Source organism: Lactuca saligna, chromosome 8, assembly GCF_052625555.1.
Source record: "Lactuca saligna cultivar CGN05327 chromosome 8, ASM5262555v1, whole genome shotgun sequence".
Taxonomy (NCBI): domain Eukaryota; kingdom Viridiplantae; phylum Streptophyta; class Magnoliopsida; order Asterales; family Asteraceae; genus Lactuca; species Lactuca saligna.
This window is the reverse complement of record NC_136424.1, coordinates 7,807,661-7,829,827: the sequence shown is the minus strand read 5'-3', so window position 1 is coordinate 7,829,827 and position 22,167 is coordinate 7,807,661. Positions and strand designations below refer to the sequence as shown.

Sequence of the window (22,167 nt, the reverse complement as noted above, 5' to 3'; positions counted from 1 at the left end):
TTTTGTGTAACTGATGAATGAGCTCATGATCTTCTAAACGCATAAGTTCATCAACATGCATATCAACAATTTCAAGAATCATAAATAAACCATATAAAACTTGAAATTATGATATTAGCCATTGAAAATGGATTAGCATAAGCATTACACCATCTAAAACAAGTTTTACAAGACCAAAACAGTTTTGGGTAATGTTTCTAGTCCATTTCCAGCAGCAAAACTCGAAAATCTGCAATGAGGGGCTCCTACTCATCGAGTTCACGAACCTACTCGACGAGTAGGATGAATTATCACATGGACTCATTGAGTCCCCCCATGGACCCGACGAGTTCACTCAGCAGATAGCAGTTTTCTTGAGGTTTTCAACAAGTTTGCATCAAGTATCAAATAAACAAGCCTAAGCTCTGATATCACTGAAGGGTTTTGAGCATTCTAACACTCCTAAGGTGTACATGCAACCCTAGAAACCTTAGATCTATGTTTTACAAAGATACATGCAAATTTGATTTCCAAGGTTATTATCCTAACTAGCATGGCATGGGGAAATTTTAAACATAATAGCTAGTTGAAATACATACCTTTTGTTGTTTGGATTCCTTAAGAACCTTGTGGGCCTAGCACCTCAAGTGTGATGCCTCGAATGTCTCACACAACACCACAATACTTGGAATAACCTTGAGAGAAGTACACTTACACTCTATAATCGGCTAGCCCTCTTTATTATACAAGTAGTGGCCGGTTTTGGTTGCATAGGGGTCTTTATATAGTTGTGAAACACGTAGGGTTACACCATGTAAACCCTAATTGTCATGGATTTTCATATTCCATGATCCATGGGTTTGTAACCTCCATGGACTATCCATGAAGCACCTTATGGGTTTTAACCCAATCCATACAAACCATGGATCATAAGCCCAGGTATACAAGAATAGATGACTTACACAATCAACCCCATATATTTAATCAGTCTTTTTTTTATCACTTAATTAATTCTAAATTAATTCTTGATCAATACTAATTAAATAATATTATTAATATATTAGAACTTATAATATATTAATAAACCATAATTTTTATTTCTCTCATTTGGTGTATCCAAGTGTTGCAATGTCATGCAACCCAAATGGACCATGGTAACCAGGTCAAGTACATTCCATGAATAGTTATGAACTTAGACACCTAATCCAACACAATATTCATGTGTACATAGAAAATGGAGATTTGGAGCATGGGATAAACCCACGCTCATAGAATTACTTCATGAATTATAACACGAGTAATTGTGAGACGATAATATCTTATATATGAGTTGTAAATTACAAGTCGGTGTGCATTGGCATTACAAAAACGCATCAGTAACGTGATGTTATAAAACATAGCGCCATGCATGATTTGATGAGTAAAAGATACAAGCATATACGTCGAAGTTTATTCATTCCCTTTTTCTTAACGGGAAAAGCGATATATTTGGGCCCATCGATGATTTGTTGTCGATATCTGAAGTGCTTGGCCAACCCCATACTAAATTGATGTTTTCAATTTGTAGTTTGAATTCAATCGTCATAAATCAGGAAATCGATAAACAAAATCTTGGACTATGAGATTGATTCTAATATGTGTCTCATGTTCATATGATATCTTGTAGAACGAAGGAATATCTGATCACTTATCTTAGGGATAATGTTTAATTAAATTAGAGATCAACAGTAGCATTGGAAAACACTTTTTGTTGTTTAATTTAGAAGTTATACTTGCAATTATAGTTATAGACTTATCCAAGTGGGAGATTGTTGACTTAGGTGTCTAAGCCAATAACTAAATTGTTATATACTTGAATTAAAAGAAAAACGCTTTTTGGTTGCCCTCATAACCAGAAATAGATAGGAATTATATTACGAGAGAAAAAGAGAAATGCTTTGTTAATATATCATATGATTAAAATATTAATTGGGAATATATAATTGATATGTTAATTTGTTATGTGATTAATAAATTAACATGAGATCAATAGTTAAATAATTTATTTGTTAATTTATATTGTTAATAAGTTAATTAGAATTCAATTAGAATTCTAATTAATTATTAATTAGATTTAATTGGAATTAATTAAAGGTGTAAGAGGTGAGTTGTAATTGTTTAATAGTTGAACAAAAGAAACAATTCTAGAATCATCCAATGGGTGAACGAAATTGTGAGTCTTTATAGGGTTTCCAAAAGCCTCCTGGTTACATAAAAGGAAATGATTTTAATTATGATTAAATCTATTATTTAATCAATTCAGATTATGCTTTGCTTGCAAGTTACGTAAACTATAAATAAGACCCAAGGCCATCAAACTTCATTCATGGCATTCCTAAGAGTATTAGGAACGAAATTTCTTTCTCCTCCCTCCTTTTCCTCTTCTTCTAGGGTTTCTAGGGTTGTAGGTGTGAGCCATCAGAGGCACGAGATTTCTGGTGCTTTCTTTCTAGAGCTTGTCTAGGAAGGATTTTATTGATTATTTACAAAAATAATCAAATGGTATTTAAACCATAATCTCTTTATGAATTTCAAAAACTAAAGGGTATTCCTAAGGTTCTTGATGTTCAATTTTTGTTGCAATCAATAAAGAAAACTTAGATCCAATAGGTTGAATATGAACTTAGGGTTAAGTTTTTTCGCCACATATTTTTTTCTAACCTATAAAACCCATCATACTATCCACCAACATCATCACCACCTACCACCATCACCACCCATCACATATCACCACCACCATTCACCACTAAACATCACCACATGTCACCAACACCAGCCTAAACATCACCACACGTCACCACCACCCGTCATCACCTACTAATCAACACCACAAACACCAACCCACCCACCACACACCATAACCAACATGTAACACCCCGAGTTCAGAAGAGCAAAGTTCAGGGTTCTTAGTGTAAATATGGAAGACCGACTCGACGAGTCAATGGGTAGACTTGGCGAGTCGGGTTGCGAATCTGGTCATGTGTTAAGTGACCAACTCGGCGAGTCGGAGGAGTGACTCGGCGAGTTGGTGATGGGTGGAGAGAACCCTAATTTTCGGGGTTGTGCCCTATATAAAGGACATTATAACCCACTCTCAGCCTCTTTGTTACCTTCCAGTACCCATAAAACCCTACAATCGTGTATAACCTCCATTGATGAAGAATTAGAGCTTGGGAAGAGAAATTGAGAAGAAGAAGGTTGAAGATCAAGAGGCTAGCATCTGGATATCATTGTAGATCAGGGATCTACTCCTCCTTTGGATCATTTTTGAGGTAACAATCTGTTACCTTGAGTTTCCTTCTTGTAGATTCATTCTTGGTTTCTATTTTGGGGATTATGGCTTGAGTGGAATCAATTTCGAGTTTAGAAGCTAGATTTAAAGTTGAAACTTCAAATCCAAGCTTGTAATGATCCTATTTGTTGTAAAGGTGTTGTCCTAGAGTGGTTGATGAAGTCCCTTTGCCTTAAGCCTTAGCCCTAGAGTATTTTGGGCTTATTTCCCCATGGTTTCACGTAAAGTTTGCACCTTTACGTGTAGGGAAGGTTGTAGGAGGTTGGATTTATGGATTGGAGTCCCTGCATGGCTTAAAATCCATTGTATGGATTAAGAACTAGAGGTACTCGGCGAGTTAGATGAAGAAAGGCAGGAACTCGACGAGTTGGAAGAACAACTCGGCGAGTCTGTTGAAGATTGCCTTGGACTCAGCAAGTCTGGTCGCGAAGTCCTAACCCTTTTGGTTGAGCTATGAATCGGTGAGTCGAGGGACAACTCGATGAGTTGAGCAGGAAGTGACTCAGAGTTTGTGGGACTCGGCGAGTCTTGGGGCGACTCGACGAGTTGGGTCGTGATATGGGAGTTTTCAGAGCATAGGGACTCGACGAGTCAGCGGGCTGACTCGGCGAGTAGAGTCAGTTAGGCAGGTTGACTTTGACTGAGGACTTTGACTTTGACAAAGAGTTGACTAGTTGACTTCCAAGGGTAATTTGGTAATTATTGGTATTTATTGAGTTCAGTCTTTTGGTATTATCAGTGATGGAGTTCGTGTCGGAGGTTGGATCAGCGTGATCTTATCTTTTCAGTAAGCAGTTGTGAGGTGAGTTATCCTCACTATATCGATAGGGTCTAAGGCACCAAGGTCGGCCCTTTATCGGATTGTAATCCGGGTATTGTTGTTATGTTATTGCTTTGCTATGTGTGTATCCTGGTAGTTAGGATGGTATATGTTAGAGACCTGGTTATGGTCGGTATCTTGGTACATAGGATGATGCTATATTAGTGACCGGTTAGGTCGGTATCCTGTTTAGAGTATGCTATGTATGTGATCTGCTAGATCGGTTGATTGATGATTAATTGTTATGTGGTTATATGTTTATGTGCACATGGTTGGTTGACTGGGGTTGGATTAAGGCGGGTCTTGCTTTGTGCTGTAGGCCAACATACCCAGGGCGGACCAGATATTCCGAAGGCCCAGCGAGCGGTCCGGATAGGCTGTAGGCCCCACGAGGTCGGACCAGATGTGCCGAGGCTCGGAGAGTGGACCAGGCCGACTGAAGGCCCGGTGCGGGCGGACCAATCATACTGTAGACTCAGAGAGTGGACCAGGTGGATTGAAGGCCCGGTGCGGGAAGACCAATCACAATGTAGACTCGATGTATATGGCTAGACTCGGAGGGTGGACCAGGTGGACTGAAGGCCCGGTGCGACGGACCAGTCACATAGTAGACCCGAAGAGCATGGTTGTTATGTTCTGTTATGATATGTTATGCGTATGGAATATGTGGTTGGTATTTTGGAGGTATCTCACTAAGCTTTCAGGCTTACAGTTGTGGTTTAAATGTTTCAGGTACTTCAGGAGACTGTGGCAAGGCAAAGGCGTGATCATATCGCTCCTCATGTTCTTGTTTTATGATATGGTTCTGGGAATACTCTGATAATAAATGTATTGAAAACCTTTTTGTAATAACTTAATGAAATTGGGTTGTTTTTGAAAAGTTTAAATTGACTTGAATTTTTAGAGTGTTACACACCACCCCCATCACCAACCACCACCCCACCCGTCACCCCCTAGCACCATTTACCACTACCACTATCACCACCCACAACCACCATGAACCAACTATCACTCAAGACCCACCACCACCACATGTGATTATATACATATTTCATCACATATTATTTGTATTGAAAAAAATTCATTTTTGTCGATATAACTCATATGTGACTAGATACATATAATCATATTTGATTTAATACAAAAGAAAAATTATTGAATCGAAAGAGAAAAAAATAAATCTTGCCCAAATAATGATATGTGATTGGATACTTATTATTACATATAATCATATATGATTTATGTGTTCATTTTCCCTTTTTCAGTTCAATAGATCGTCTCATGTATTTAATTATAAGTGATTACATGTATTTAATCACATATGATTTATATCGGAAATACTTGTTTTCGTGTTCCTAATTTAATACTTGTTCTTGTCTGTATAATCATATATGATTATGTGCATCTAATCATATATAATTTATATAGACACAATTTGATTTTATCCATATAAATCATATGTGTTTAGATACATATAATTACATGTATTAAATGTATTTAATCACATATGATTAAAATTGCTAAAGAACAACTATCGAATCAATAACAAACAAAAAATGAATATTATACACATAAATCATGTGATTATATATATATATATATATATATATATATATATATATATATATATATATATAATCACATGTGATGGGGTGAGGTATATGATGGTCATCTTCAAGAAAAGCTTGTAGCATGAATAATTAAGAAAAAATGTCATTCTAATGAAAGACTTTCAAAGTTAACCGGTAAATCCTAGAAAAAAAACGCATCAATACTCTTTTTAGCGTGTTAAGTTAAAGTTTAAGGACCAAACTACTAAAATTAATATACAAGGGACCCTTTAAAATAAAACCTAATAGTTTATTGGTTATACTGACATTATGGTTATAGATAATAATAACTCAAACTTTCAAGTTGTATATATTGTTTGTTATAAAATTATAATAAATAGATTTATATATAAATACTTACATAATTTTTATTTTTGGTGTTAACTTAATATAAACATGAATAAATAAAAAATAAAAATACAAAAAGTTACAAAAATACAAAAAATTATTTTAAAAAAAAATCGAGTCTAGTTTGACTAAAAAAATAAAAAAATAAAATAAAATAACTTAAAAACCAAGTTTAATTTTACTAAAAAAAATCAAAAAGTTTCGAAATCGGGGTTTAATTTAGTATGATCAGAAGTTCAAGTTTAATAAGGATGCCAAGTTGTTAGGGGAACCAACTTCCGGGGGTTTTAAGGGGGAAAATAAACCAAACTCAAACTTTAGGTCTAACTTAACGTGATTAGATCTTTAGTTAGTAAATCGAGTTAAATTTGAGCATTCGATGGTCAAAATAAGTTAAACTCCTTAAATAAGATGCAAGTATTATTACATTTTTGGATAAGTGTGGCAAGTAAACCGACATCAATTTAAGATGAAACGTTTGATGTTGTGACCTGATAAATATAAAAAACGCTTTATGTATTTTCACCGTATTCTTTTTAGTTTTTTTTATAGCCCTAGTCTTAGCTTCTTACTAGTTTGATTTTAATGAAATTTGCATTTTGCTTAAAAAAGACTATGTATAAATTTCGACGCATTTATAATTTATTTATCAATGAGTCTTTTAATTATTTTATATTTAAGATTCAAGCGATCAAAATCAAATGTTTTTTTTTTTTAAATATAAACAGAAATTTCCCCATCCTGCTTTGTGGGGGATGCAACTTAAAGTATTTTTGCGGTTGATTTGTTAACTTTCTATTATGTATAGATATTTTTTTTAAACTTTTTAAACACAAGAAGCAAATAGTATACTATTTGAAACACATGAGTCATTTCGGTAAAATAAAAAAGACATAAGGACCTTTTCCATAAGTTATAGGAAGGGTTTCTGTAATTTATTTTCTATACACACGTATCAAATTTGCCAACGTTCGAAAGTATTGTGGCTAAAATCTAAAACTCTGACATAAAGAAATGCACATATATCTTTTCTATAAATTAAAGTTAAAATGACATTTTTTTTATAATTTATTTTCTAAGGACCAAACCTATAAACTATTGCGGCGAAAGTCTAAAACCAAAAAAATATAGTATTTATAGGCTCATTGTTTTTTATTATATTGGATAATTTTTATAATTTATTTAAAAAGTCAAAAAACTAAAAATATACTATACTCGTATCTTTACTATAATAATTGCAAACCTCTACTTGTTATATTGAAGACTTAAATTCTTATTATACTAGTATATAACGTCCATACTCACAGTAAAGATATTGATCATTTATTATATCTTTAAAATCAAGACCCCATCACCTATAGCTGGCGTATGAAATAAAATTTTGATATAAAAAAGTTAATTTGCTATATTAAATGTCAATGTCAGATAATATTAAATCGATTCAGCCACCAATCACAAGCGGCGTTCACAGGTAGTTTTATCGAACACTGCATTTAACCTCTATCTTTCATCAGTGGTACAAGCGGTTAACATCCTAATGCATGACGTTTCCGATGGTTATAATCCTCCCCCTCCTCCTATTGCCACCGCTCTTGGCTCTGATCATCGCCGTCCGTACAACAACCAAGGTGGTGGATGTTCAACAGGGGAGTCAAAAGCTTCCACCAGGTCCATATTCATGGCCGATCATCGGAAACCTTCCTCACATGCTTAAAGGCCCTCATATCTACCTCACCCAGTTAGCCCGTTCTTATGGTCCTTTATGCTCGGTGAAGCTTGGCACCCATTTGTTTGTCGTCGGATCTTCTCCCATGGCTGCAACTGAGATCATGAGAGCTCATGATAAACTACCTACCTACCGATGGGTGCCTAAAGCAGGTCAAGATGGTTTACAAGACTACTCTCTTATCTGGGCCACTCAATGCACCGATCACTGGAAGCTTTTGAGGTCCTTATGCCGGAATGAATTGTTCTCGGCGAAAGGTTTGGATTTACAGTCTTCGTTAAGGGAGAAAAACGTGGATAAAATGGTGGGATTCTTGAGAAGCAAACAAGGAAGCCTTGTGAATATTCGTGAACTTGTGTTTGCTTCGACTGTTAACATACTTGGTAACATTTGTTTCTCCGAAGACTTTATTGATTTGGACGATGATCATAAGGAAAGAAGAGGATTGAAACGAGCTCTTTATAGGTTAATGAAGCTGGGAACTACCCCAAATATAGCCGATTTTTATCCTAGATTTGAAGACCCTCAGGGTCTAAAGAGGAAGACATCAGAGGCTATGATTGAAGCCTTTGGCGCATGGGAACATATAATCAAGGAAAGAAGAGCTTCCAGAGAAACCCAAAAAGATATAGATTCTTCCGATGAACAAGATTTCTTGGACACCATGCTCAGATCTGGGTTTTCAGATCTCCAGATTAACCAACTAACTGTGGTAAGTGGTTTTTAATTAACGATCATCTAGTTTTCAAATCCGGATTTGTATATTCAGATTTTTGTTATAGGAATTATTCTCAGGGGGGACACACAGTACAGCTTCAACGATCGAGTGGGCATTAGCCGAGTTGCTCAAGAACAAAGACGCCATGTTCGCTCTCCGAGAAGAGCTCAAAAAAGAAATCGGTTTGACAAATTACATCAAGGAATCACAGGTCTCCCATCTTCCTTATCTACATGCTTGTGTTAAAGAGACACTGAGATTACACCCACCTGCACCACTGTTACATCCACAAGCCATCCTAGAAGGGTGTGAAATTATGAAGTACACAGTTCCCAAGAACTCTCAGCTAATAATTAATGTTTGGGCTATGGGTCGAGACCCGACTCTTTGGGAAGACCCGTTGACGTTTAAACCCGAAAGATTTTGCGACTCTAATGTGGATTTCAAAGGTCAAGATTTCAAGTTCTTGCCTTTTGGCGTAGGAAAGAGGATGTGTCCAGGGTATCCCTATGCGATTAAGCAAATCCACCTTATGTTGGCTTCTTTGGTCCAAAACTTTGATTGGTTTCTTCCAAACAACATTCAAGATCTTTCCAAACTAGACATGACTGAAAACTTTGGGATAATTTCACAGAGGAAAAAGCCTTTAATGGTGATCCCAAAATGCAAATCTTGACTTCACGTAGCAAACCAGAAAGCTTATTAGTATATTTACCTGCGCCACTTGGTTATTTAAAGGTTCAAGACACTCAGGCTTCCTTCGTGTTTCTGTATAAGTAGTAGTACGTTCAAATAAGTGGTCCTGTATTTTGTTGACGATTATATAAATCACAACTTTCTAATATGTTTATTGAATCAAAAGCTTCATGTTCGGTTTATAGTCTTAAATTTGAATTTGAGGGAATGAATTTAAAATCCACGATTGTCGTCCTTTCTTCCCTAAGTGTAGACCCTGTGATTGCGTTGTCTGAATAATGCGTGTTCATTGGTATCGCTATTTTATCTCTGTGTTTTTTATTATCATCCCAGTTTGAATAATGGATTATTAATCCAGTTATCCTAGTTCGAGATTTTTGTTAATGGCAGATCAAACCATCTGATAAAGGTAATGTCGTTGGTGAAAGTTCCGACAAATTAGGCCTAGCAGATCATCGTTCTGAAGAACATGTGAATGCAACTAATGTTGCTGTTAAATCAACATTCCGATAAAGGTTTGAGTACAACTAGTGATCAAGTTAAAAGTCTGAAATTGAAAGGTTTGGCAGATCAACATTCTGATGAAGGTGTGAGTATTGCCGATGAAATCAAAAACAGATAAGCATTCAGATGATGAAGGTGCAACCACAAGTAATGTTAATGTTGAAAATTCTGGATCAACAGTGGAGATTAATATCAAGACGCTAGATTCACAGTTACACAACTTTCATGTCAACAGAAATGTATCTCTTTCCCTTAGGCCATGGGGTATGGGGGGATGTTTCTGCGCGTAAGGATCTATCTGGAGGCGATGTCCACGCGTGAGCACCGCCCCACGATTACGAAGAAGATGATTGACCGTTATCTGACTTCACCTTTATCCGCCGTTAGCCTCCACGAGTCCACCCTCCTGCTTTGCCGGAAACAATAAACCACCACCACCACCTTAAAATGCAGAACAAAGAGTAAGAAAGGAGACGTGCTTCTGCTGCAAAGAGTATACCATTAGGGCACAAAGATCAAAAACGTGGGCTCTAAGTCTAAAGCTTAGTTAAAGTTGGGCTAAAAAAAATTGGTGGCCAAACTTAATTAAAGTTGGGCTAAGAAAAAAGTTTGTTGGGGGTAATAATCAGGTTAAATCAAATTAATTTGTATAATTAACTAATTAATTTAATTTTAAGTTGTATAATATTAATTATATATTTTGGAGTAAATAAAATAAAATAAAATAAAATAATAGTGATGTAGAGTTACGACCACTTCTAAAGGTTTATGGTCCGGTAGTAGGAATGTAGGGAAAATGATGTGGCGTTAGTGACCATACCCTACGGTCTTATCTACTTCTTTGTGTTTTTGTCAATTTTATTACACAATTGATCGTTTCATTTGTTTGCTTGGATTTAAATGTATGTTTTTTCCAACAAAAATTTAGAGGCATGAAAGATAAGGATCTTCTTTCTGAATGTCATATCATGTTCTCTGTTTTGTTTTGTTTTTTTTTTTTTTGGTATTGGGGAACCCCGCCAGCTGGAAAGTAAACATGGGCCCATGCAACACCCTACGAACCACTGGTCCACTAAAATCATCCCTTTTATACCTTTTACCCAATATTGAACCTTGTAACAATATGAAAATTTTCAAGATCTTATTAGGTCAAGTGAGCTCTTAAATTCGAAAAAGCTATTGTGAGAGCTTATTCATCTCAAGTCTTTTTCAAATAGTTTGTAAATAACAACAAAGCTTTTACCATGAGCTTTTTCAATGATTGTGGTAAGATTATAGATTTTCAACCAATTGTAAATAGACAACTTATACAAACAACACTAAATTGATATAGATAAAATTGGCGTGTCCCATAGATATTAAGTAGATGAAAAAACTTTCCTACTGTATAGATTTTTGAGCTTTTTAGTGGCTACATGTATGTGTTTGTAAAATCATATGTTCTTAAGTACGACCTTTGACTATTTATAGACATTGAAAGTGGACATACACTGCAACTAGTGTCTAGACAACCATCTGATATTCAAGTCTTATATGGCTCCCATGATGCAGATGACATAGTTGTAACTAACAACAATACAAGTTTGTTTGCACTTCATTTTTCCAATTGATGATTTCAGGAAAATCTTATGATTATGGGAAAACAGTGTCATATGAGACTAAAAAATATATAGTGTAAAGATATAAAATGAAGTAAAAAATTAAATTAAATGGTGGCTTTTTTGTTTCATACAATGTAGTCCTAGGGACATTTGGTGGTGGGGATCAGAATGAAGGTGACAATCCAAATATAACTCATGTGTGTTTCACTTTGATCCAAGAAGCTAGAATTGATTTTTTTTTTTTTTTTTTTTTCACTTGTTAAAGCTGACCAATATTGTAATAATTTTTCGTTTGAGTGTAAGGTAAAATGATCATTACTCACATTCAAATAGTTTATTCAGTCCAAAAAAGACATAAACTTGTCTATACAAAACTTTATTCAGACAAACATCGTTACCCATACAAGACATAATGAAAAAAAAAAAAAAAAAAAACAACCCCTTAGTGGGATTTTTAAAGGCCATATGTAACAATCGTGTTTCTAGCCTAGGCATTTATGCTGAGGTTATAGTCTAGGTTAACCTTTGTAACTCATTTTGAAGAATTGAAAAAGGAATTATATGAATTCTATGTGTTTTATGTGTTTTATGCTTAATTATTAGGGTTTAATTAATTAAGAATAAAAATGAGCGTCAAAAATAAATATTAGATAAAGCCGATATCTTTACATAAAGTTGTAGAGCGTAATCTTACCTACGTGTGCATATAAACAACGTCAAAAACGGAGCTCATATGTGAATGTTATGGATTTTAGAAGTTTTGGTGCGAAAAATAAGAAAAATCCTCAAAACCGAGGAATTTCGCACACGTGGACTTCGGCCACGTCACCTTTGCTTCGGATCCAATACGTGTCTGAGATCTGCTGAGTCATGAAGCCACCTGGCGAGACGTGTCGCACCCCTCGCACCGAAGGTTCGGTCCAATAAGGGGCTGCCCCTATGTCCGATCTCGGTGTGTCATCAGCGACGTGTCCGAACCGAGGGGCCTTCCGAAACGGTCCAATCAGAAGCCTCCAGCGAGGCCTTCGCATGCGCAACCCACGTGCGAGCCACCCCCTGCGAGCTCCGAATCTGCGACGCATGGCTTCTCTCCTGACCGTCCGATCATAAGGCTCACCCCTATAAATAGGAGGGTGCGACACCTCCTGGGTATATTTTGGAATCTTGTCATTTTTAGCCCCTAATCCCATATTTCTTTCATCTTAACATCCCCTAAAGCCCCGGTATCGATTATAATCCCCAGATACTCTACGAAGTGCCCGAGAAGCTCGAAAAATTTATCTTTTCGGTTTCGAAGCCCGACCTTTGTAGAGCCCGGTTTCTCAATAAAACTCCCGGTTTTATTAGAAGCGATCGTTTTAAGCAACGAATTGCTGCCCGATTATCATCAAATCATGTGAGTGTATAGTCACTTTCATCTTACACATAGATATGAAGTATTTTATATAAATACGTGCTATATATATATATATATATTGTTTATTTGAGACAACTGTTGAGTTGATGTTTTATACAAGTTTTAAACTGTATATGTATTTTTATCTGCAATTATGTTGGGTAAAAGATGGGTAGATAATGATGTGTGATAAAATAAAAGTGATGAGAGGCCTCGGTGCGATTTGAGATCCAGTCATCTAGCGGAGTTTGGATGACGACCACGGACTTTCTAGACAGTCTAGTGGAACACTGGCAGGTTCGCAACCTGTAGATGTAATGAACTAAGAGTGTTCATTCGTTGTACTCTATCCATCTCATGGTTGCCTTTAGGACATGTATGGCTGAGGAAACCCCTTAGCAGTAGTGTCCATCCCGATGATATTCTTTAGGCTATGTCCCTTGTGATAAGTGTTTAAGGACGTAAAGTGAGGATAACATGAACGGGTAATCAGGGTTATTGTTAATTGATGAACTTAATAAGTTTATTATTATTGTGGGTTGAAAACCCTATATGCTCGCCAAGCACCTAAGCCTGACCCACTCAGCTTTTTATGTTACAGGTAGTGGACCCCAAGCATAGTCGGAGGACGACAAGAGATGTTTGGATTATAGGCCGGTAGTTGTAAATAACTGTTGAAAGACTTATAACGTCTTGTTTATGCTTTTGATCTGTATCGGAACATGACATCCCGAGGTTTTGATATGAAATGAAACTATACATTTCTTAAAGAAAGGTTTTGCTAAACTTTTATCTTATTTTGTTTTGGGGACTAATTTCGCAACATCTTTTAAAATGATTTCTCTGATTTTATTTTAAAAGGCATAAATTAAATCGGTCTTTTCTGGCCGAGAAATTAGAGGATGTCACACCATAATAGTTTTAAAAAATATTTTTTTTCTCTTCTATTCTAGGTGATTGGTGCAGTTCTAAATTCCCTTAGAAAATTGTGGTCCAATACCCACCTCTACAAATCTTCCATCACTAGTCAAAACTGCTTCAACTTCTAGTTGAGTTTTTACAACACCAATTTGTATGATGAGTTATGCTCAGAAGAGGAGTTGGCTCAGGTTATCAACTTCATTCTCTTTTATCTATTTTATGCCACCATTTCATTTATTTACTAGGTTAAAACTCGTGGAAACCACGGATAAAAAAGAAAAATAATATTAATAATTTAAAATGGTAATGAAAAATCGAAGATTTATAAAAATTATTAAATTACAAAGATAGAAGTTTTATGTATAAAGTTATAATGATTAATATTTTCTTTTTGAATTACACAAACATAAAACACCAACATAAATTAATTATGAAAAGTATTCATATATTACATAAATGTTACCACTAATACGTATTCATATATTACATAAATGTTACCACTAATACATCTAATGGATGATTGCAGCTGTCATTCCAAAATGTAGTTTCTAGAATTAATTAAAGGAAAGTTTATATATTGAATATCCGATTATAATGTCCACTAAAGCAAGCCTAATTTGCACATATCAACATTGTAAGATTGCAAGTACAACTTTTGCTATTTGTAATAATGGGATCCACAATTAATTTTATTTTTATAGAAAAAAAAAAGCAAATGTAAAATAACATATATGTTTAATAATTTTTTTTAATTGAAGATGATATCCATGATTCAAAACGTAGCAAAACAATAAATAAATATAAACATAAACAAAAAGTAGTTAACTTTTGAATTAGAAAATAACAAAATTGTCAAACAAGTCTTAATATTTTCGGAAAAATTTCACTTTAGTCTTAAAAAAAAATTTTAGACATAAAAGTTTCGATTATTTTATTTTGGTTCAAATTAACAAAAAAAATCATTTTTTTCTTTTAATAAGAAGTGATAGATTATTATGTAAAATCAAATAATCGAGATTTTCTTTCAAAAAAAATTGAAACTAAAATGAAACTTTTCCAAAAAGGGATAATGTGACAAGTTTTTTTTTTAGGTTTTACCCTTTTTATAGGTTAAGCCGGTCACCTACATAGGTGGCAAGCCACATGTGTGCTGAGTGGGCGCAACCTGCTGACGTGTTAGTCATGTGTACGCTGACTAGGGATGAAAGTGAGTTCAAACCCGGACCTGAAAAACCCAGAACCGGTTAACGATATTTTATAGAATCATAAATCGGATCGGTATATAGGAGTCGGTTCCGGTTCGGTTCCGAGCACGGTAACGAGTAAAGTGGCTCTAGAATCGGAAAACTCAGAAACATAAAAGTGGGTAGGTTGGAACCGAATAAAGTGAGTTTAGAACTGGAAAACCTGAAAAAACCGGAATTTTTTGGAAATTATTTACTACTTAGTGAGTTGAACTTTGAAAATTTTCATATTGATATCCCGACTTTTGGAGAATTTAACTCATTGAATATGAAACCAAAATTAACTAAATTATAGACTAAAATCATATACAAACTCTAAAATACACTCTGGAAAAAACTGTATGTCAATTCGACTTTAAACGAATGAGATATGCATGTGTTAACATTTTCAGAGAATACAAAGTACAAAAACAAATAGCTGAAAAATTGAAAATTTTTAGTTTTGATATCTCGAATTTGGAGGACTGTAAATCATTGAATATTAAACCAAAAATAACAATATTATATAGTATAAACTCATGTACAAACTATAAACTACAAGTTGAAAAAAAAAACACATGTCAATCCGACGTCAACTCGAAAATGGATGAAAGAAGAAAAAGAGTAAAAAAACAAGAAGAACTCGGCGAGTCAATACTCCAACTCGACGAGTCGGATCGAATGTTCTCAAAGCCATAAAAGTCTTTGCCGTACACGGATTTTTAATGAAGGACTCGCCAAGTCGATACTCGAACTCGACGAGTCAACCTTGTTTTAAAAAATATATAAATATAAGACAAATTCCCGAATTGAGGCTCTCTCAGGAAACCCTTGGAGTTTAAGTTGCGATTGAAGTTACTACTGGAACCATAGAAACTCGAAGATCAAGTCTAAGCATTTGATTTTGGGAAGATTGAAGACAATTCAAGTTTATTTTTACTTAAACTTTTGATTGAATCATGTTTAAACTTATGAATTTCGTTGTTGAGTTTATTGTTACTGTAATTATGAACTAAAACATTTGTCTTCTGTTTAGGGTAGATGATTTTGTGAATATGGATTGATTTTATGGTTAGGATTAATTTAATTTGGTGATATTGTTTTGTTAAGCTTGTTAAAGAACCTTATGTGTTAATTACAACTATTTCCAGTTAAATGTTCGGCATATTAAGTTGCATGGACATCTCTTAATTGCTAAAATCGTATGATTTATGTGAAAACATAGTTATATGCCTAGAAATAGCGAACGTGAAACTAGGGTTAACTAGAAAATAGATAAATTAATGTGTGGACTTGTGTAACGAACCATCAACAATAGGTTAATTGAACGACCAATTTAATTAACCATTACAAGTCTTAATTAACCCGAATTAATAAACTAGGGAACTCATTAATTTAGACAACTGGCAACTGCTTGAATTAATCTGTTTTCTAAGGATTAGTAATAGCAAATGTGAACCTAATCACCTTAATCGGTAGCCAAAGAAAAATTAATCTGATGCATTTACCATAAAATCCACCATAGGATCAAATGATTCGAACATAAACAGAAGTCCTCTTTATCATTGAATTTAGTTGCATTTTAATTGCTTAGTTGTTAACTGTTTTCTTTAAGTGTTAGTTGAGTATTTAAATTTCTAGTCTTGCAAAATTAGAGAAAACCTTCTTTTAATCACTTGCTTTTTATTTAGACAATCCTAGTAATTAGTCTTATAATTTTCGTTCCCTATGTTCGATACCTTGCTTACTTAAACCATACCACCAATTGACATCTTCACTGCCTCTTGTGTGTCTAATTTATATTTTAAAAAATATGATAAAACAAGTTAGTTTGACACACATCAGTTATTATAACTAATTTATGAGCTAATATAACAACATGATTTCTTTTACCTGATTTGATGAGATAATTGAATACTTTCAATTTAAATTAGTATTTTCTAGTCTTGTAATTTTTAAAAGGATTCTGATAAGCCAAAAATAAAAGGATAATAAAAGTTGAAAGTTGTAAAATCGGTAAAGCAATCAATATTTGAATTTTGTTATTGGAAACAATATGGTAATTTTTTGAATCAATATTTGAATTGTGTTATTGGAAACAATACCGATTTTGGTGGAAATTGTCATAATAATCGGTATTAATTACATTAAATGAATAGTGAATTTGTTGTTATTGATTTTAAATGAAACCCGAAATTGTTTAAAAAATCTCTTATGAAGTGACATTTGCTAACATGAGAGGCTATGGAGATGACATGTGTTGTTTTATTAGTAAACTAGTTTATAACCCGTGATAACCATGGTTATAAAATTAATTAAATTTTTATATTAAAAAATCAAATTTATTAATCAATTATTTTAAAAAATTATTACTTAAGAAATATTTTTTTAGTTATATAAAAGGAATTATAATCAATGATTTAAATAAATATGTGAAGTTATATCACCTTATAATCTATATTAGTTTTATTTTATTTTACAATCTAATGTTATTAATTTAATATAATTAAAGTAAGAAAATTAAAATTTTGAAATTTAAAATGAGGAATCAATTATTAATTTAATATAATTAGAGCAAAATTTGAAATTTGAAATTTAAAATGGATAATTAATAGATTGATAAATGGCATTATAGGTGATATATAATATTAATGAGGTAATTGTATGACACTTGTCAATATGAGATTTAACTTATTATTTTATTAGAATAGAGATAAATAAATAAAAGTAGATTATTATTATTATTATTATTATTATTATTATTAGTTTTTTAATACTTTTCTACGATGCAGATTTGATTCGATCATTTATGGACGATGATTGGTTTTTGGTGCGACACTTTTTTTTTGTTACTTTTTACCATTATATAGTGGCAAACTGGCAATGGTTTTTTTGGCTGCTCGTTTCTTTATTCTTTCCTATTAAATTATATAAAGCTAAATTGATGCCCCACTAGTAATAAAAGGAGTTGGTGCCTTGGTGGCTTTCAAAAGGAGAATAAAGAGTGTGGTTTAAGATTTTCTAATTGATTACATATCAACGTCATGGGATAATAAGGTTACTAGGATACCTTAAATGTAGACTTATTCCTAGCTAGGATAGAGTTTTAATGAAACATGAGTAGAGGGGTTAAACGGATTAGAATGGGAAACATTTAGAAAAGCTTAGATCTAGGGCTTGAACCCCACTTGGGAAACTCAATCAAGTTCTTCCATCAATTTCATTCTAGGAATCAAATAAGTACATCTTCTTCATCTCTAAGTTGTTATTTCCAACTTTGGAGGTGTTTTGGTGACAATCACCATTGAAATCACTTTAAAACAAATTATTTGATTAACTGGTACGTAAATGGTGTTAGAACTCATTCCTAATAAACTTCTTCATTTAATTGAGGAAAGTCCAAAGTGATCGATCACTTGTGTGAGTTAAGCTTAATTGAAGCTTTAATCATGAATTAGATCTGAAATTGAGATCATTAAAGGAGTACAATTTCTTTAAACCTTATTTATAACATTTTATATTTATTGGTGATACCAATTTAAAAATGGGTTGTGCTACAAATTTTTTTACAAGTTAACACAAATGGTTACTTCCTATGGTCTTAAAATATATGATTTATGAGTATTAATAAGACGAATGGTGTTAATTAGGTGTAGCTAACCTTAATTAGAGATTTGTGGATTGGTTAACTGATAACCTTTCTGAAGTTAAGGACACAACTATGTTATGGATCTGCATATTTACGTGAGTAATATAAATCGATGAATTCATATTTTTCTATTATCTTTATGTTCTAACCTTTTTTAGGCAATGGGTTACATGAAAACTTAATTAACACTCTAAAGTAAAACATATATATAAAAAGTTATGGATAGTTGAGATATAAGACGAGAGCCCAAAACCAGAAATTGGTTATATATAAAAAGTTGAGATAGTTAGGAACCAAAAGCCATTTACTCTGATGGGTTAATGTCTTTTCTTTTAATGTGCAAGTCATTCTATTTCTGTTTTTAAGAACGTGTTTAATTTCAACTAAAAAAAGAGGCTTTAGATATCGTGTTTTAGCTCAACACAGTCCTATAAACAAGACAGCCATTCTTTTCCTACAAGCTTTGTTGATAAAGATAGAAGAAGAGATGTGGATTTTTAGGAGAGATAGTTATTTGGCTCTGTTATTTGGTAAAAGAAATCTTGTGTATTTTCTCATTCATAAAACAATATAAAGGGTACATAATACAAAAAGGGCGTAATACAAACAATGGGCCAAAGGCCAAATGCACGTACATTACAAACACGTATACATGAGTACTTGTTAACAAATATAACACGTCGAAACCAATTATGCATATTACGAATTCATATTCATACTTCTCAATATATTTAGAAATAAAATAGAAAACGTAAATAAACTATTATGTTAATATTGGTTGATTACGTGGATACTAAAATGTGTGTAAAGTTTATGTGAATATAAATTTTGTATATTTTATTGATGTTAGGAAAAATTCGAGAACTTTTATCGTAAGAATAATTATAAGCAAAAATTCATGCTGTAAGCACTTGAATGGTTAAGCAAGAAAAAATCCAGATAATAATGTTGTTATGTAGATTTTGTAAGATTTTTAAATGTCAAACCATCCACTTCCACCCTAATTAATTTTACTTTTGTTACTTCTGTTTGTTAGTTGATAGTTAAAAACAATTTATTTGATAATGAGAAGATGAGTAGGAAGTCATTTATGTTATCTGTTCTTTTTCATTTTTTTAATACACCTAGCTTTCGGGAACTATTGTATATATATTCCTTCAATTTTGCTATCAAATTATAACTTTTTCAAATCCAACGTGCTTTGAAATTCTCTCCGGGTATGCATTTTTTTATAAGTCTATGTTACATCGTTCTTAGACCTTTTTTTTATAATCTCGTTCACAGTTATTTATAACATAATAGATGTTAATTTCTCATTGGAAGATCTAAAACTATTATATATTGTTACAGTAATTCCAAAAGATTTTGTTTACAAAGTTACAATGCCATAAGTTTTGTAGATATGTATGATTGATGTAAATTTATAACATTCATCGATCAACAAAGTTCTTTTAATTATTTATGTTTTCTGTATGCTTTCAGATATAGAATGTTCATACTGTTCAAGTTTCACATGGTGCTTAAATAAATTCCGCTTTTTCTCTTTTTTTTGTTGTCAGACAAACAATTTTATTAACATATTAATAAAATTTTAGAAAGAACAGTATGTTACAAAGAGAAGATAAGACTCATTATAAAGCCAACCATCTCAATTTGTTTTACATTTATTGCTCCTATTAAACATCCAAAAATAAAATTGAGAGACGGTCTTGTCAAATAACTTTGTTTCCTCGTTTTGACGGTTCTAAAAAACATACTGTTCAACAAGTTTCAAAAAAACCAAAAGTTTGAATAATAACCAAACCAAAATACCAATAGACCTTTGGTCTAGAATAGAATTATACTAAGATTTCATCACTTCAATAAGTTGAAGGTTTAAGTCTCATTTAAAACATAGATAAGTCATGTAGATTAAAATGTGTATAAATCGGTGTTCTAAAAAAAACCCGGATTAAAATATATTTTTTGGAAATAATTTCAAGTGAGTTGCTAGCTATCCAATGAGTGTAGCATTGGTTTGTCAAATGGAGTTTTACATAATTGCACGTATATTCATTTTTAGTTAGAAATTATTTAGCACAAAAAGAAGGTACCAATAAGGAGATGGTGTACCAATGATCCTTATTGTATTGTTTGGTTTCAGTATCACTCATGAGTACGAAAATATAAAAACCTTGTAATTCAGCAGTATCAGGTGTATTTAAAAGGTGCCCCTACTTTAAATGGTTGGGATTTCGAATCCCGTGGTGAACAAAAGATGTAGAATTAGAAATAGGATTAGTGTGTATTGCCCTGCTAAAAAATAACATAAAATGATAAGTATATAAATATATGTAAATTATTCTAAAACATCCGATTAAAAATAAAAGCTTCCTTATTTTTATCTATATTTCAGTACAAGTTCAAGTTTTTTTACGTTTCGACATAAATTTTATGTACGTTTTCATGTTTATTTTTATTTACGTTTACATGTCTTTGATCACATAGAATACCTTTTTGTACAAGAGTACACATTGAAGTTAGTTACTGATATCAACCTTATATATTTATCTACCAATAAATACCACAATAACTAATTTTTATTAATACAGTTGTTAAAATTCCGCTTATAAGTATTAGTTTGTTTAAAAAGGAGAACTACATGCTTTGAATAGTTGAACACTTATACAAATGTATCAAATAATAATTTTTACTAAAATACAGTTTCTAGTCCAGTTTTTTATGAATCTGGTCCAGTTTTTTGAATTTTAACTTTTATCGTCCTTGAGAATTTTACTTGCAATGCTTTTAGTCCTTATGATGAATGACATCAATGGAGGCGGTTAAACCTATGCGAAAATACAACTAATCCCTTACGTCCTTTTAGTCACTTTTTTACATCTTCATCCACATGAGTCATCCCCCTCCCCTCCTTATTCAAAATTATAAATTTTAACCCAAAAAAAAAAAAAAAAAAAAAAAAAAAGAAAGAAAGAAATAAAATCAAACTTCAAATCACCTTCTTGCCAATTTCTTCCTCGAGTAAAAAAACGAATCAAACTTCAAATCACCCCTCCTTCCACCAATCTACAACTAAGTTTACTCCATTATATTTTATTCGTCCCCATTAACTCCACTTTCTTGATTTCTTTTGTGATCTACATTTGTATTTATCAATTAACCCACGACCCATTAATGTTGGTGATTTCATAGATAGGTGAACAAAATTCAATTCCAACAAAAAACATGCTCAAATTTTGATATTTGATTCATCTTGATCCAAGGAAGAGATAGGTAACTGGTTTTTACCACCAAGATCGTCTATCAGGTAATTCCACTTCTGCAGGCGAATTCTTTGTTAATCAAGTTTAGAAATTAAAAAATTTATATTCTAGAATTCACTTGGTTGATGCTAGAGCTTTGGTGAATCATCCATCAATGTTGCTTCATTTCAATGACTAAAAGGAGAAACAAAAAATTAAGTAATGTTGTTTTTGTTGCCGAAGAAAATGAAAAGATGAATTAAAGCAGTCTTCCAAGTTTTTTTTTTTTTTTTTTCTAATATCATGATACAAGAGAAGATGAAAAAGATAGGCGTTGATGAATGATGATGAAGGTGTAAAATTATCATTTTCTTTTAGATTTAACCGTTAAACTGTTAAATTA

The 22,167-nt window shown here is 32.9% G+C and overlaps 1 protein-coding gene across 1 annotated transcript; it reads left to right on the top strand.

Annotated features, from left to right (window-relative positions):
- Positions 1-7,519: 7,519 nt before the first annotated feature.
- On the top strand, positions 7,520-9,410 carry LOC145010969 (putative (S)-N-methylcoclaurine 3'-hydroxylase isozyme 2). The gene is made up of 2 exons (XM_078969567.1): positions 7,520-8,526; positions 8,597-9,410. The coding sequence occupies exons 1-2, from the start codon at positions 7,630-7,632 to the stop codon at positions 9,206-9,208; spliced, it is 1,509 nt and encodes a 502-aa protein (XP_078825693.1). The 5' UTR covers positions 7,520-7,629; the 3' UTR covers positions 9,209-9,410.
- Positions 9,411-22,167: the final 12,757 nt, after the last annotated feature.